The sequence below is a fragment of the Falco punctatus genome (genome assembly GCF_963210335.1).
Source record: "Falco punctatus genome assembly, chromosome: Z".
In the NCBI taxonomy this organism is placed as follows: domain Eukaryota; kingdom Metazoa; phylum Chordata; class Aves; order Falconiformes; family Falconidae; genus Falco; species Falco punctatus.
The window spans coordinates 30,656,972-30,672,668 of NC_137586.1; the positions used below are offsets into that span (position 1 = coordinate 30,656,972).

Below are 15,697 nucleotides of genomic sequence, written 5' to 3' on the forward strand. Positions count from 1 at the left end.
TACATTGTGCAAAGGACAGAAAATATTACACCACTGTTAATGAGTTTTGACTTCAGTTGTACTGGTGGATGCTGAAGGTCCTGTTCCTGCTGTCAATGTGCAGTCATTGAGGCAGGGAGGACTGCGGAGTCATGGGCTATTAATGGACAAGGCTTTGTGCCCATCCTCTTCAGATTACTTCTATCACAGTCATCTACTCTTTTCCCATCAATATCAGTTGACCTTATGCAACTGAGACAGCCCTTACATTATTTAAGGTTTTAAATTATAGTCATAAAATCTCAAAGTGCACTTCTGGTTCATGGAGCATGATTACCACCAGCTCTCAAGGGCAAAGAGCCCTAACACAACAGCCATTCTGTAGCACTGGCAGTCACTGCCTCCTGTTCCAGCCATAGCACTGGGGGGTTGCTGGTGGCACCACTATGGATGTGTCTGAAGTGAGTCGGTAGCGTCTTCCTTTCTGTTCTGGATCTAAACAGATTCTGGATTTAACCAACAATTCCACTATATAAAACACATTGCATTTGCTTTTTTCTCCATTTACTGGTGTGTGGACATTATAATCAATTAAAAAATGTAGTCTCATGTTAAAGTTTTCTTTTCAAGAGTCCGGAAGCTGAAACTTGTCCACCTATGTTTTACCACCACTAATTTTGAGGTAATTTGAGTACTTCCAGTACTTCGGGTTTTCTGTATTCACTCCATATATATTTCACTGCAACAGTGCCGAGTCTATATTTCTGCTACATCCATGAACCGAACCTGAGTTCTGTTATGAATGTTGCTAGCCTGTCCATCTTGGCAGATTGATGTGTAACCTTCCTGCCTTATCAGGTCTTATATTCCACCTAAAGAATATCATATTTCCTGAAAAGGCATTAACTTGAGATTATATAACCTCTAAGAGCTTTCTAGAGGAAAATTAAAATTTTCCCACAAGTGATAGTTCGCAAACAAGAGTACTAATACCTTCTTTCTAGGCAATGTACTCCAGTAAGCTGTCAAGGGAAAGATGCTGATTGTGCCAACTGCCTACAGGGCAGCACAACCATCCCTTAGCAATCCAGGGTCAGAAATTTTTCTTTACATCTTACCTGAACTTCCTTCCATTTTATAATTATTTCATCCCTTTCATTGCCATAAACAATGTATTAATTTCCCATTTATTTCTCCCTTTCTATCTATTATTTAGAAAGGCTCGTAACAACTGTTCTTTCAAACCCATCCTACTTAATCCAGGACAGCCCTTTCGGTATTTGGAATACTCTTTGCAACTATTAGTGCATTCCATTAATTAATCTGGGTTTTTTAAAATAAGTTAGTATTTTTTCAATGCCTCTTCAAAGTTAGAAGACCAATATTTATCATGCTAAGCCAGTGGTAGTTTCACTAGATCGTACAAATAGGAACTGAGAATTTGCTCATTTAAACTTTTTTTGTGGTATTTAAATGGAACTAGCAGATGCTTACTTGTTACTTGTATGCATCTATCTCTCTTCCTCCCTCTCCCCCCACCCCAGTTTGCTAGTTTTCTTCAGTTCATTTGAAAGGCATTTTTCTGTTGCATTTACACAACAGTACTAGTGGAATAACAATTGTTGCTCCGAAGAAGAGATTTCTATCAATCTATTGAAAAGGTAATTGCTACAAGCTGTCATAGAAATCTTTTTCCTTTACAGTAACAATGAAATTTGAATAGACAGGATAACTGCTGTTATAGAGGGACTGGCAGCATAAGAATGGAAGACTCCTAGTAACAAACACTAAAAACACAGGTAGTGGGTCACCAAAAATCTCATTTGAGAAACTGCTTGTCACAGTGTCTTTGGGGCTTCCGTTGGCCATAGCTTCTTCATTACCTGATCTTCTCTGCCAACATCTGACTCAAAACTGTCCTCCTAATGAGACTACAATAACAATATGTCACTGTTAGCTAGTGGAAGACTAGATACAAGAGATAATTTAGAGCCCCATGACACAGTAAACAAGGAGGATAAAATAGAATTATATGAGATGCATATCAAGTGCAAGATGGTTGAAAATGCTCTACGGGTAATAACAGGTAATTATTACAAGTATAATATAACAGGTAATATAAAAAAATACAGGTAAAACCACCTGTTTCTCAGATGATGCTCAGTGAAGTTGTGCATAGATCTGTGCTGTCTGAAGTTCTGAATGTGGGCAGTATTTCAGTAGACAGATGTGAAATGCTTGTTCAGTCCTGACAGTCCTGTTCGTACGCAAGGGATGCAGTACTGCATTTCCTAGAGAATTACACAGAGCAAAGTGAAAAGGAGCATAAGTTTCACTGTTCAGCCCTTGGAAAGGCAACAACAGTATTTCCTGTTGAACCTGATTTTTAAACTTAGATTTCAGGGAGAATATGAAGTGAGCTTTCAGGAGATTAATCACAGTCAGGGTAAACTTGTACTGTAAGATCATCCCAACTAAAGGGGTGGAATGGGGGAGAAAAGGCTCAGAGTCTGGAATGGGAAGAGGGAAATATCACAGATGAGTCAAAGATGGCTTCAGTAAAGTACAGGGTCTGAATTCACTAGTGTTATGGTGATTCCCCCTGCAGCAGTTATTGTCTCAAATGTATACAGCACTGTTTTGCCTTCAAAAAGTGAGGATAGGCCAAGGACAAAAGGACAGAGGACAGCTGGCTTTGGTGATCTTCCTTGTTTTTCAGAAGCCCAGAGAGGAGCATTTTTCACACAGGAAATGAAGAGGTAGTGGTAGGATTGCCTTGCGAAAGCAGGCGTCCAAAGAGGATATAGCCATATCACCAAGAGACTGGGTGGGTCAAAAAAGTTCGGATTAGTTGGTGAATTTAACATTTAGTCTGTCCATACCCTTTCTGAGTCTCAGGCAGTGTGACTCCAACACGTATCCTTGTTGAGGAAGAATCACTGTAGACTAATGAACCACAAGAGAGATTGCATAGGTGACACCAGGCACATTCAAAAATCTCTCCAAGCCTGACTTGATGTTGAACTGTCCTAAATTCGTAGAACAGCAGAAAGGACCTTTCCCTGCTGTGAAAAGGAAACCTCCCCACTTGTATCCATCACGTGGCTCTCAAACAGTGATAACATTTACATGCAAATAGGATGAAATCTAATCTTAGAAGTGAGATTCTTTTCTTTCCTGGCAATAGCTGATTAAAGCTGGAGGTAGCCCATGAAACAAGAATGCAAATTTGGATTCTCTTAGACACATAGAGGAAGAAGAAAGTAAGCAATAAGCTTGCTACACAAGTCAACACTGGAGCAGGAATTTGGTGTTCAGTTCCTCAAGCAAAAATTACGTGTCACTTCTGAAGTTACAGGGCAAATACTGTTTTAGTATTAGTAGTGCTTCCCATTGCAAATAGAAGAAGAGTATGGCAACTAATTCAAGATTGTCACTTGCCTCTAAGAAAGATTGCTGTTATGACTTGGCCACCAGCTCTGTGATGATTGGAGGATTCAATGAGAATGGCCAGTACAAGGTAAATGACATTCTGAAAAAACAAATTAGAACGGAGAGGTCATACCACACAGTCAGATGCAGTTGAGGTTTTGATACTGCTCATGCCAAACGCTCCCAGCTCCGTCTTTTAAAGCCAAGGAACTTCATGCATTTCAGTCAGCTATCCTTTTATCAAGGGCATTGTGTCTGCACTGCTTCATTCTCCTGCCCCCAGTGTTTTTCAAAGAGTAAATCTTACATTTTTGCATCAACACATAATATAGTGCATCCCTGACAATAAACCAACATTACTATTTTTATATGAAACATTGTGGTCCCCTTAGAAGGATTGCTTACTGAAAGTCTCTATAGGCATTTTAAGATTCTCTGATGTTTTCGTATTTTCATATGTCGGTTGTAACATTCTGTAAAAAACTTTTAAATGGACCTGACTGCCCTGGATGTCCATCATATCACTTCTGTGGTCTAGTGACTGCACATTACAGGCCAGAAGAGCCAGGACAGAAGGGAAAAATTAAAACGTGTACAACTCAGAGAAGTTGAGAGTTCTTTTGTGATTCCTCTAGCGTCAGCAGAAATTTCTCAGTTAAACCAATAATGCTGATGACAGTTTGAAGCAGTTGAACTGTATTTTGACCTTGAATCAACACCTTAGTTGTAGATGAGAAGGTGTAAAAGCCGTAGTGTTCTACTTTTCAGGAATTTTTGTCACTGTATTTTTGTGACAATAGTGAATTAGATGTCAGAACACTGGGAGAATTGTGTACGGTTGATGTGTGCTATACTTCACTTATTTCTCCTGTCCTGGTTTTGGATGGGATAGAGTTAATTTTATTAGTAGCTGGTGCAGTGCTGTGTATTAGCTTTGGTGTGAGGTCAGTGTTGAAAACCACTGATGTTTTCAGTTGTTGCTAGGTAATATTTATACTAAGTCATGGACTTTTCAGTTTTTTGAGAAGGCTGGAGGGGCACAAGGAATGAGGAGGGGACAGACAGGCCAGCTGATCTGAACTAGCTTAAGAGGTATTCCATACCATGGGATGTCATGCTCAGTATATAAAATTGGGGGTCGATGCTCAGGGACTGGCTGGGCATCGGTCAGCAGGTGGTGAGCAGCTGTATTGTGCATCATGCGTTTTCTTTCCTCCTTTCCCTTTGGATTTTATTCTTTTTCCCCTCTCCCTTCTTTTCATTATAACTTTTATTAATATTACTGCTCTTTCATTTGTATTTTATTTCAATTATTAGATTGTTCTTATATCAACTCTCGAGTTTTACATTCCTTTCTGATTCTCCTCCCCATCCCTCTGGGTGAGGCGAGAGTGAGCGAGCAGCTGTGTGGCGCTTTGTTACCAGCTGGGGTTAAACCACGACGGCCCTTTTTGGTGCCCAGCATGGTGCACAAAGGGTTGAAATAACAAGAAGTCTAATCAGACTGTGTTAGAACAAAATTGTTGTTGGTATTTATTGGATTGGATTAATAATCATTAGCCACAATGCTGATTTCTCTGCTCTTGAAGTTGCTGCCCATGGTCTCAGGGTTGCATTATTTAATTTGCTTACAGTATATGTTCCCTGTTGTGCTGTTTGTTTTCCATGGGACATGGCCTAAACTTATCATAGTGTTGTACTATATAGTAGTGTTTTATGATATGATGGACTCAATGGTTATAAAACTAATCTGGTCTGTGTACTCAGTGGTGTTGTTGCCCCTGTGTGTCAGGTGGTCCCTGGCAGGGAATGCCAACAACTGCATCTTTGGCTTTGTTTTCCTGGAGAGTCAGCCTGTGGGTGGGGTCCACGACTCCCCCTTGTCCCCAGAGCTAATTACTGAAACATTTTGGATTTTTGGAAATTCTGAATATCTTTGGTCCATCAGAAGTACTCTAGCACAGGTCCTGACCCTCTTGCTAGGAATACTGAATGTGGAAAACTCTCCACCTCCTGAATCTGGTGGAGTTACACACAATCGGTTGTAACTACCCTAGCCTCAGTGGCAGAAACAACAGCTGTTACAGCCCCTGCGGCCACTCCAGCCGCATGACAGGCAGCAGCTACTCCAGCCCCTGTGGCAGGCACGGCACCACAACGAGTGATGCAGAAGACCAACCTGTGTCAGTGTCAGTGGCCCCTATACAGAAGAAAAAAAATAAAGGGAAAGCAGCTTATTTGGGAAAGGAGGACAATGAAGCCGGCCCATCACAGGAACAAGATGAAGACAAACAAGAGGTAACCTCTTGATCCCTATGTCTGAACGAACTGCGGGATATGCAGAAAGTTTATGCCTGTCAGTCAGGTGAACACATTATCACCTGGTTGCTTTGATGCTGAGATAATGGGGCTAGTAGTATAGAAGTGGTGGCTAGGGAAGCCAAGTAGCTGGGGTCACTTTCTAAAGCAGGGGGCATTGACAAGGCAATTGGAAAAGGAACGTGAGCCCTCAGCCTTTGGAACCAAATCCTGTCAAGCCTTAAGGAAAGGGATCCCTACAAAGAGGATATTACATGTTGCCCAAGCAAGTGGACTGCACTGGAGGAATGTGTCTGGTACTTGAGTGAATTAGCTGTGAAAGAGATGATTTATTATGACTGGGGCAATCCACAGTCACCCACAGATCCCACTGAAGTCCTATGCACACAACCCGTGTGGCAGAAATCGGTACAGAGCGCACCATCGTCGTATGCCAGCTCATTGGCAGTAATGGGCTGGAAAGGCAACGCACGACCAATTCCAGGACTGCCTTTGCCTGAAGCAGGAATGACCCAAACTGTTTTCCCGAACATATTTTTAAGGTGTACTACAGGAACTTTATCCCCTTCTACAGTAGTTGAAAGCTTTGACTGGGCAGGGCCAGCTCAGCTGGCAGATCCTCTGGTGTTGACTAACCAAGTGGCCTTTGCTAAATGTATCTCCCAGTGTTTGGAAGTTCCACCACCCATTGCTTTCAGTGCAGCCCATTACATTGTTAAATTTTCCCAGAGGCTCATGATGTGATGTATACACTCAGTGCCATGCTCTTTGGCCAAAACGTCTATGAGATTGGTTCAGAAAGGAGTTCGGTTGCCTGATTCAGTTCTTTCTGGGGTGCCATGTCACCACAAGACTTTCTCTGTCAAGGCCCAGGACAGTGTTCTGGGCAGTGCCATGGGGCACAGGGTATGTTTCCAGCCATCCAGTGGTTGCTACCACCATTGTAGGCACATGGCGCTTGCCTTGGCATGTCTGTGCAAGTGTGATACAGTCAATCTGCCAAGCCTCCTCATATTTAAATTTTATCCATCATCCTCCATACCAATAAGGCTTTAACCGTTTGGGTTGCTTAATTGCAGTGTGTGTTTCACATTCATGGATTACCTGTGCAATAGTGTCCATGGTTAAGTCCACCCCTCATTCTGGGGCCCATCTATATGTTGCATCTCTTCCCTGATGGCCTGAAGTGTCATGAGCCCACCGAGCTATATATAATTCGCCTTGATGTTGCCAATCCAAATCTACCTAAGCCACTTCAGTCTTGGCTGCTTGATCTACCTGCTGGTTGTTTAGGTGTTCTTCAGTGGCCTGGCTATTGGGTACAGGAGCATCTACATGATGTCCTTTTACAGCCAGGTTCTCCACCAGGGCAGCAATATCTTGCCATAATGCAGCAGCCCAGATGGGTTTACCTCTGCATTGTCAAATACTTTGCTTCCATTGCCATAGCCACACACAAAGAACATTTGCCACCATCCATGAGTCAGTACAGAGGTGAAGTATTGGCCATCTTTCTTGTTCAGCAAGATCTAAAGCCATCTTGATAGCTTTCACCTCTGCAAACTGACTTGATTCACCTTCTCCTTCAGCAGTTTCTGTGACTTGTCACAGGGGACTCTATACAGCTGCCTTCCAGCTGCAGTGCTTTCCTACAATACGGCAGCACCCATCAGTAAACAAGGCATAGTGCTTCTCACATTCTGACAGTGCATTGTACAGTGGGGCTTCTTCAGCACATCACATCTTCCTCTGGTCACATCCCAAAATCTTTACCTTTCGGCCAGTCCATAATAATTTCCAAGATTCCTAGACGATTGGGATTTCCTGTTCAAGCTTGTTGTGTCATCAGCGTGACCCACTGACTCTGCATAGTATCAGTTGCGTGATGTGTAAAGGAAACCCTCCCTTTAAACACCCAGCCCAGCACTGGTAACCAGCACACCAGGAAGAGCTGCACTTTGGTACCAATCACTTCTGAAGCAGCTCGAACCCCTTCATAAGCTGCCAGTATCTCTTTTTCAGCTGGAGTATAGCGAGTCTCTGGTCCTTTATACCCCTAACTCCAAAAGCCCAAGCATCAGCCTTGAGTCTCCCCTGGTGCTTTCTGCCAGAGGCTCCAGGTAGGGCCATTCTCCCTGGCTGCAGTGTTGAGCCACTCTTCACATCTTGCCCAGTCCGAGCTGGCCCAAAGGCTACTGCTTGAACTGACTCCCATTTAATTTGTCCAAAGGCTTGTCATTGCTCAGGACCACATTTGAAATTATTCTTCTTTCAGGTCATGTGGTAAAGAGGGCTTACAATCATAATGTATGCAATGAGCATTCTGCAAAAGCTGACTACACCTAAGAAAGCCCGAGTTTCTTTCTTATTAGTGAATGGACGCATAGCTATTATTTTGTTGACCACATCCATTGGGATCTTATTATGTCCACCTTGCCATTTTATTCCCAATTCAAATACTCCAATACACTACTTCCAATTCAATACTTCCCATTCAGAAGGGTTTGGAGTATTTTCTCCCCTTTGTCAAAAACTGCTGCTGCTGCATTGCCCCATGTGCTGATGTTATCAATGTCTTGCAGATGTTGGGGAGCTTCACCCTGTTCCAGTGCAGCCTGGATCAGTCCACGGCAGATGGTAGGGATGTGTTTCCACCCCTGGGGCAGTTGATTCCAGGTGTGTTGGACACCCCTCCAAGAAAAGGCCAGCTGTGGCCTGCACTCTGCAGCCAAAGGGACTGAGAAAAATGCATTTGTGGTATCAGTGGTGGCGTACCACTTGGCTGCCTTTAATTCCAGTTCACATTGAATTTCTAGCATATCTGGTACAGCTACACTCAACAGTGACTCCATTCAGGCCATGACATCCCACTGTTAGCCTCCCTTAGGCTTTCGCACTGGCCATATGGGGCTATTAAAGGGTGAACAGGTCCTGCTGGTCACTCCTTGGTGCTCTAATCCGCAAATCAGCTTATGGATGGGAATCAAGGAGTCTCAGTTGGTATGCTGGTATTGCTGCCAGTGTACCGTGGTAGTAGCAATTGGCACCTGTTGTTCTTAGACTTTCAGTAACCCCACCACAGAGGGGTCTTCTGAAAGACCAGGCAAAATAGACAGCTGCTTGATTTCCTCTGTTTCCAAGGCAGCTATACTGAAAGCCTATTTATACCCTTTCAGGTATCACCCTATAATAATCTGGATATCACCCTATAATTCATGGATCACACAGTTTCAGTTTCAGCCAGGGTTGGTACCTGTAGTACAGAGCAAATGTTCTACCCCAGACAGTAGATCTCTCAAGTGTTGGTAATTTTTCTGTGATGATAGCCACTGCAGTCAGTCCCTTGGCTATCCATGCTGTGCTGTATAAAAATGTAGTTCTATAATGGATTTTATTATGAGGTTCCCAAGTGCTGTTACCAGCATAAAATCTCTATTTTATGTGGGAAATATAAGTCATTCCACCAGGCAGGAACAAAATAGAAGGAGGAGCTAATGGGGTAATAACCTTTCAACATCTTTGAAGGTTTATTAATGCACATCTTTGAAGGAAACTGCTCTGCAAGTGGTTTCCTCTCCTGCACTCTGTTAAATAAAATCAAGATTAATATTAATGAGTACTCGTTTTTTTCACCTTACTTCATAGGTTGCTTCTCAGGAACTGCCATCAGTTCTGAAGTCTGTGTTAGTGGTCAGCTTCAGAGAAAGATAATATCCAGATGCAGAATAATTTCACATCACAGAGGTTTCGGTGTAATCTAGTAGCTTGATATTGCTATAAACAGACACAACTGGTTTCTTTATCTTTCATGTTTTGTTAACTGTTGTGATTTTGGATATTTCTACAACCTCTGTATAGGTTCAACACCTCTGTCTCCTGCTTAGCTCTTGGCCTCAGCAACACACAAAGACAACACAGTCTGCAGTTTAGTTACACAGGTGATGAGAGGTGTTTCCTTACAACTGGTTTGAAATTGCAGCTTGGCAATGTAGCTAATTGGCGGCACTTTCCACTGCTCCTGTATTAGGAGAGGAAGATAATAGAAATTCGCTATTTTCCAAATAAATGCCTCAGACATAATGAGTGTGAAGCACATTGCTCTGGGATTTGTTAAAAAGTCCACCATTCTTTACCTGATACAGAGAAATATAATTACACTGCTCCACAGCAGGTTCACTGGCACACTAGTGCAGGCTTCAAAAGATCCTAGCTGGATTTTTATTCAGTAAGAACCTGTGGGTATTTCAGATTTCAGGGTCCATTTGGGAGTGGTGGACAGTATTTTTTGGTGCCTATGAATTTGTCTGAATTCAGTTCACCAGAGACTAATACCTGCAGAGCTTTTTCGATCAGCTACTTGGTTTCTTTTACCTGAAATGTTATGTATTATTTATATTCCCAAAGATCCGAGTAACTGTTTTCGAAAACTAAAAGGGAATTACAGAAATCATTGAGAATCTTACTACACTTCCTAGGAAACAATAAGAAAGCTGTAGACCAACCTGGAAACAGTGAAAAGAAGTTGACACTGTTGGCAGTTGACTAAAGACACTCATATTTAATGGGAGTAGAGGTGTCATTAGTGTCAGAAGAGAGGACAAAGAAAGAAAACTTGAGGACTGGTTTGTGTTCAGAATGTTCCAAAACAACCTTTCTAAGCAGCAAGGCAAAGAAAAACAAGTGTTTATCACAAAAAAGTTTAGAAAATCTATTTCCTGTATTTTCATGAAGCTTCAACTGTGTCAATACCATTTAAACATATTTCAGTGATTTTTCAAGACTTCATTATAACTTTTCAAGCACATTCAAAATTACAGTTTTGTTTAGGAGCATTCTCCGTTCCCTTGTGACACCAAAACAGGAAAAAAAATATGTTCTTGTCAGAGAGAAAATGAACAAGTGAATGCTGGTATTTCACAAAGTGTATCCTTGTGTTACGCTTGTGTTAAATCCATGAGAAACTGAAAGAATGATTCATGCTTTTGTTAGTGGCTACTGGTAAAAAATTCTGGAACACCATGTTTCATATTTAGGCTCAGTTTTGTTTAAATCAGACTCTTGGGTAAAGTAGCTTTATAGAACAGCATTTCAGGGAAGCAGCTCTAAATATGCACAACAAAACATGATTATGAATGACATTTTATAGGGACTTCAAAGGTTGCGGAAGGCTGATGGCACTTTGATGAAAGCACCTAACAGGACTCTTGTTTTGATGTACTTAACTAGGTAGATAGGGATGCTAAAGTATGAGTCAGCGAACCTATGTGTCTAACCTTGGCAGCACAACATATTCCACATGCAAAAATCAGTAGTTGAATGGAAGGCAGGATTAAACTGGTTAATTGTAATCATTCAATTTTTCCACTTCTGATTTTTCGCAAGTTTCGCAATATTGTCCTCCTTTCTGGTTATTTTTTAAAGAGGAAAGTCCTGGGAATCCTCTAGTAATAGAGAAAAAATAACAGCTGTAAAAAATAAATTAAATTGACAGGCTTCCTGGCAATACCAACCAAAAGCTTCAAGTAAAAAAAGACCGTATACAGAATAAAAAATAGTTATTGGAATGTGAGGAACAGCTGGTTTATTTTTCCCCAGCATTTAAAGTGGAGTATCTATATATCTTACCCAAAAGTGTGTGTCTTTTCTGTTCTGTTGAGGGTCCTGTTTCATCCTCATTCCTGTTGTGCTTTCATGCCTTCTAATACTCTGTCAAACAAAATTATTAACATCAGTCTTGTTATTTATCCTCCCATCCTTTCCTCAAAAAAAAAAGAAAGAAAAAGAAAAAAAGAAAAAAAAAAGTGTATATACAGTATTTCATTTTGATAGGATTTTAAGGTCCTGGGACAAGAAAAAGATGTGAGAGACTTATTTCACTGATTGTTTCCTTTTTTATTCTTTTGCAAGTGTACGTGTTGCAAATAAAAGAAAACTGGGCAAAAAGAGAAAAACAGTAAAAAGAGCTTTGAGTCGGAGACTGTAACATAGAAAACACAGAAACTAAATTGCAGAAGGCTGGGCAAGTGAACCCCAAATTTGGCTTCAGCTGTTAAAACCTTAACTCTGTTCTGCTAAAATAATATGGGCAAAGAGGTGATAGATAGATAAACAGAATTTACCACCAGTGGATTTCTTTTGTGATCATCTCCCTTAAGTCTTTTTGTATCACAGCCACAGAACTGCATTCCATGCTTCAGTGGCTGTAGCTAAATTAGAACATGTCTTGTAGGAAAATTTAAGGAACAAATCTGAAATACTTCAGGTTTGAAATGCCCAGGTATGGAGAACTCATCATGCCTGTTTACATTCTGTACAGTAGACTACATTTACAGTTCTATCTGTTCAAACCTGTTTAAACAATTTAAAATGTGGGCATAGGCCGTGGGAGGGAAGAGCAAATAAAATGGTTATAAAAGTTGAGTGATAATCTGCAATAGACACCCAAGATTAATTACACTGGTTTTGTGATCATATCTTTACTTGCAACACTGCAAGCTTTCCATTTTGAGTGGCATGTGTGTCATTATAGTTTGAGAAATAAGTTTTCTTATGAACTGAAATCAGTGTTAGTTATATGCTTTGTTTAATACATCTTACATTAACTCTTTCAGTTATGCCCAAAGAAATTATAAAGCCATGATATTATTTCAAAGGCAATTTAATTTTCAGTTGGCTTGAGAAGGCGACCAGTAGCTATCAATTACATTAGATTATCAATTGCTCACTGGTTACAGTTAGATATATCTGGAGGGAAATTTGGTTTTATATATTGTGTTTTCCTACATGTAACAAGCTAACATGACCAAAATTAGCAGCATAGAGCACCCAGGGCAAAGCTGTGTCTGTGGCAGTTGTAGTGAATGCTGCTTCGTTCTCTAAACAGAAGCATAATCCTGAACATAGTTTTGTTTCAGAGTACAGCAGTTTTCAAAACAAAAAAACCCTACACCTGTCATCCTCAGAGCGTGCTCATACTTACTCGCCATGTCTGACTGATTTGTGTGTTTTTATGGCTACTAGCAAAGTAGCACGAACATGATGGTGGAAGCACAAGCTGGATTCTAGCACAGATCACTCACTAGCAGGATCATTATACAGTTTAAAAAGGCAGGGGCAAATTTGTCCCTTAATTATACATCTGTAACTTCTGTGAGCATAAGAGTTTGCAAAGGGATTTCGTTTGGAGCCAGAATAATGTTGTCACAGTGTCATACTAATTGTGGAATCTTTATAACAGTACCCCAGAGAAATAACCTTGCATGATTATTAGGCTCTTGTCTGAGTCAGCAAGACTGCCAGCAAAAAAAATCTTAAGGCAAGCTTTGTAAAGTACTCCATCCCATGAAAAGATGGTTATCCTACCTCCACTGCGTATGTAACCACTATCAACAGTCAATACAATGAGTTTTAGAATAAAATCCCATGTTTTCTAATTTTTATGAACTTTTCATTAAAATGGAACTGTGGCAATACCAGTTTGCTAAAACATTGTAAAGTCTTCTAAGTAAATACCTCAGATGTAAAAGTTTCAACATTGACAGCCTTTGAAACCAGCTCTTCTATCGTCCACAGAATCCATTATTTATTACTATCCATTCTCAAGAGTTATCACTACCATAATTTCCACAGCTGAGCCCACAGCAATGCAAAAGACCTCTTTTCTACCTGTTTTTTCCCAGTTCCCAAGGTCAGAAGTAAAAATGACAGCGCAGATTGTGTCCATTTTGTTGTTTGTGCCTCAGACAATATCATTAGTGCTGACAGCCTCCTGTGATAGCTGTGGTGTTGCTTTTTTCTGTGCACTGGTCTGTATTCCCTTGCCGTGTGAACAGTTCTTTTATTATCCTGATTTGCTTTAAAAGTGAGATAATCTTTACATCATTATTTCTGTATGTATATGTGGTTCTTCTGTGCTCAGTCTGATGATACACTGTCCCATGAAAGACCCCCAAATAATCAAATAGATGGTGAAATAAAATAACCTTTGTTCTCCCCTCCCAGTACTGTTTGCATTTTGAATAACAATTAACAGAACAAGTAAGGCATTATAGGAATGCTCTAGGCACAAGTTGTTACTGTTGTTAATATACCTTCTGAAAGAGACATCAACTCACGGTTGAAGTGTGCTGGCTAAGATCCTTTTTGAGCTCAAAGATCAGTAAGTTACTATTGTGTCAGAAAGATCTTTTGATTTTTCTTCCTTAGCTTTAGGAACTTTTTTTTTCCCCCCCCTAAAAATTATGCCTATCTGAGGTTAAATATCCTCTTGGTATTTTTACTTTTCTGTACAAGGGAATCTGGCCAGTCTTTGATAATTTGACTCAATAAACATAAAAATATAAATGGATTACAAATGTCTACTAAAGAGATAGTGGTGAATTATTAACTAGCGTGGTTATAGACAGTCCAGTTTTACAATTACAATGTTGATTTTACCCTGGTTACTGAACTGTATGTGTACAGATGTAACTGTGAATCTTTTAAACAATTAAAAAATACTTCATGAGTGGTTTGGTGTAATATTGTTGCCACAAGTTAAGTTGACCTCATTATAACACCTGCCTCAGCACTTTCCCTACCTTCATTAACAAAAACTGCCCTCAATTCCTGGCAATGGCAGATACCAAGAGTGGGAACAGCTCAGACTTCAGACAAGCTTTGGTCAAAAAAAAAAAAACAAAACCCAAAACACCTGTTAATGAAGGCAACCCCCCTCCACCCACCCAGGAATGAGCCTTAGGTGTCTGTACATGCCTTTGAGTAACGTGGGCTAACAACCTTGAGCAGCTTCCTTCCCATGGCTTTTAGTTTTAAAGCCAAAGTGTTACAGATCTGAAGAAAGTGAAGCTATTATTAAAGTGAATATGGAAAGAAATTCTAACATACTTTCATAAACCAAAGAAGTCTAATTCATCACAAACATCAGGGAATGAGAAAAGTTAAATTTTCTTTTTCCTAGAAAAACCCTAGGAAACTGGATTTTTGCAAAGAAGCAGAAGCAAACATGTTGGTCTGCTACAGAGTTTTCAGAAGTGCAACTGGCAATTAAGTATTTTAAAATACCTTGATTAAGGAAAAAATTCCTGCATAGACATTAAAGACAATAAATGTCTCTACAAAAATAACAAGTTTCTTCTGAGGTTGTTTTATAGTGGTTTGTTTTTGTGGTTCTTTTTGCAGGTGTTGCTGCTTTGGATTCCAGTGTTTCTGGGAAGATTGGTTTGCGAGCAGTCATATATTATTTCTGCACTACGGTCATTGCTGTAATACTAGGTACTCTGTGATACTCTAACTTTTGAAACCCTCAGCATCACTTAATTACAAGTGTACAGCACTGTGACATTACTAATTTCACAAGACAGGATGGAGAGAAGAGATAGGAGTCATACCAAACCTCTTGACATACTTTTAGCCAAATACAGGGAGAAGTTAGTCCCTCCGTTCACAAGTTGGGCTGTATTCATATCCAGTATGAAGCCACAGGCGATTTCACCATACATTTCAGCTCAGGGAAGGTTAGGAGCTGTCTGCTTGTGTGAACAGTGACCAGCAGCGGGAAAGCTGAATGAACATCAAAGGCCAGCCTTAACTGCAAGGTGAATCTCCTCAATAGCAAATTGACAGATTGTTACTTCTTCTCAGATGCGAGAATGTATGTGTCTCACCTGGAAGAATGACAGAAAATACTGCTTTCCTTGTAGTCTCATTTCCTTCCTGAGAGGTTTTTGTCCTCTCTGTCACTGCCTGGCTCCACTCCTGTCTCTCTGAAGTCCACATCTCTTCTTACATAAAGTTCATTCCCTACAAGCAGCCGTGAAATCTTCCGTATTTGCTTAAACAAACATATTTAGCCTGCCTTCTTAAATAAGAAATAAAATTAAACCCTCTTCTGTCAACGGTCACATGTTTTGTGGCCTGTCTTTGTATTTTGTTGAGCCTAAGTGAATGCTGTGCCTAGATACCCACT

General features: G+C 40.5%; 1 protein-coding gene across 2 annotated transcripts in view; it reads left to right on the plus strand.

Moving 5' to 3' along the window:
- Positions 1-15,697, plus strand: part of SLC1A1 (solute carrier family 1 member 1) — a 71,967-nt gene that overhangs the window by 35,971 nt on the left and 20,299 nt on the right. For both annotated transcript variants that reach the window (XM_080372307.1, XM_080372308.1), the window contains exon 3: positions 14,911-15,003. In XM_080372307.1, coding sequence (XP_080228433.1) covers positions 14,911-15,003 — 93 coding nt within the window. The remainder of the gene's footprint in view (positions 1-14,910; positions 15,004-15,697) is intronic.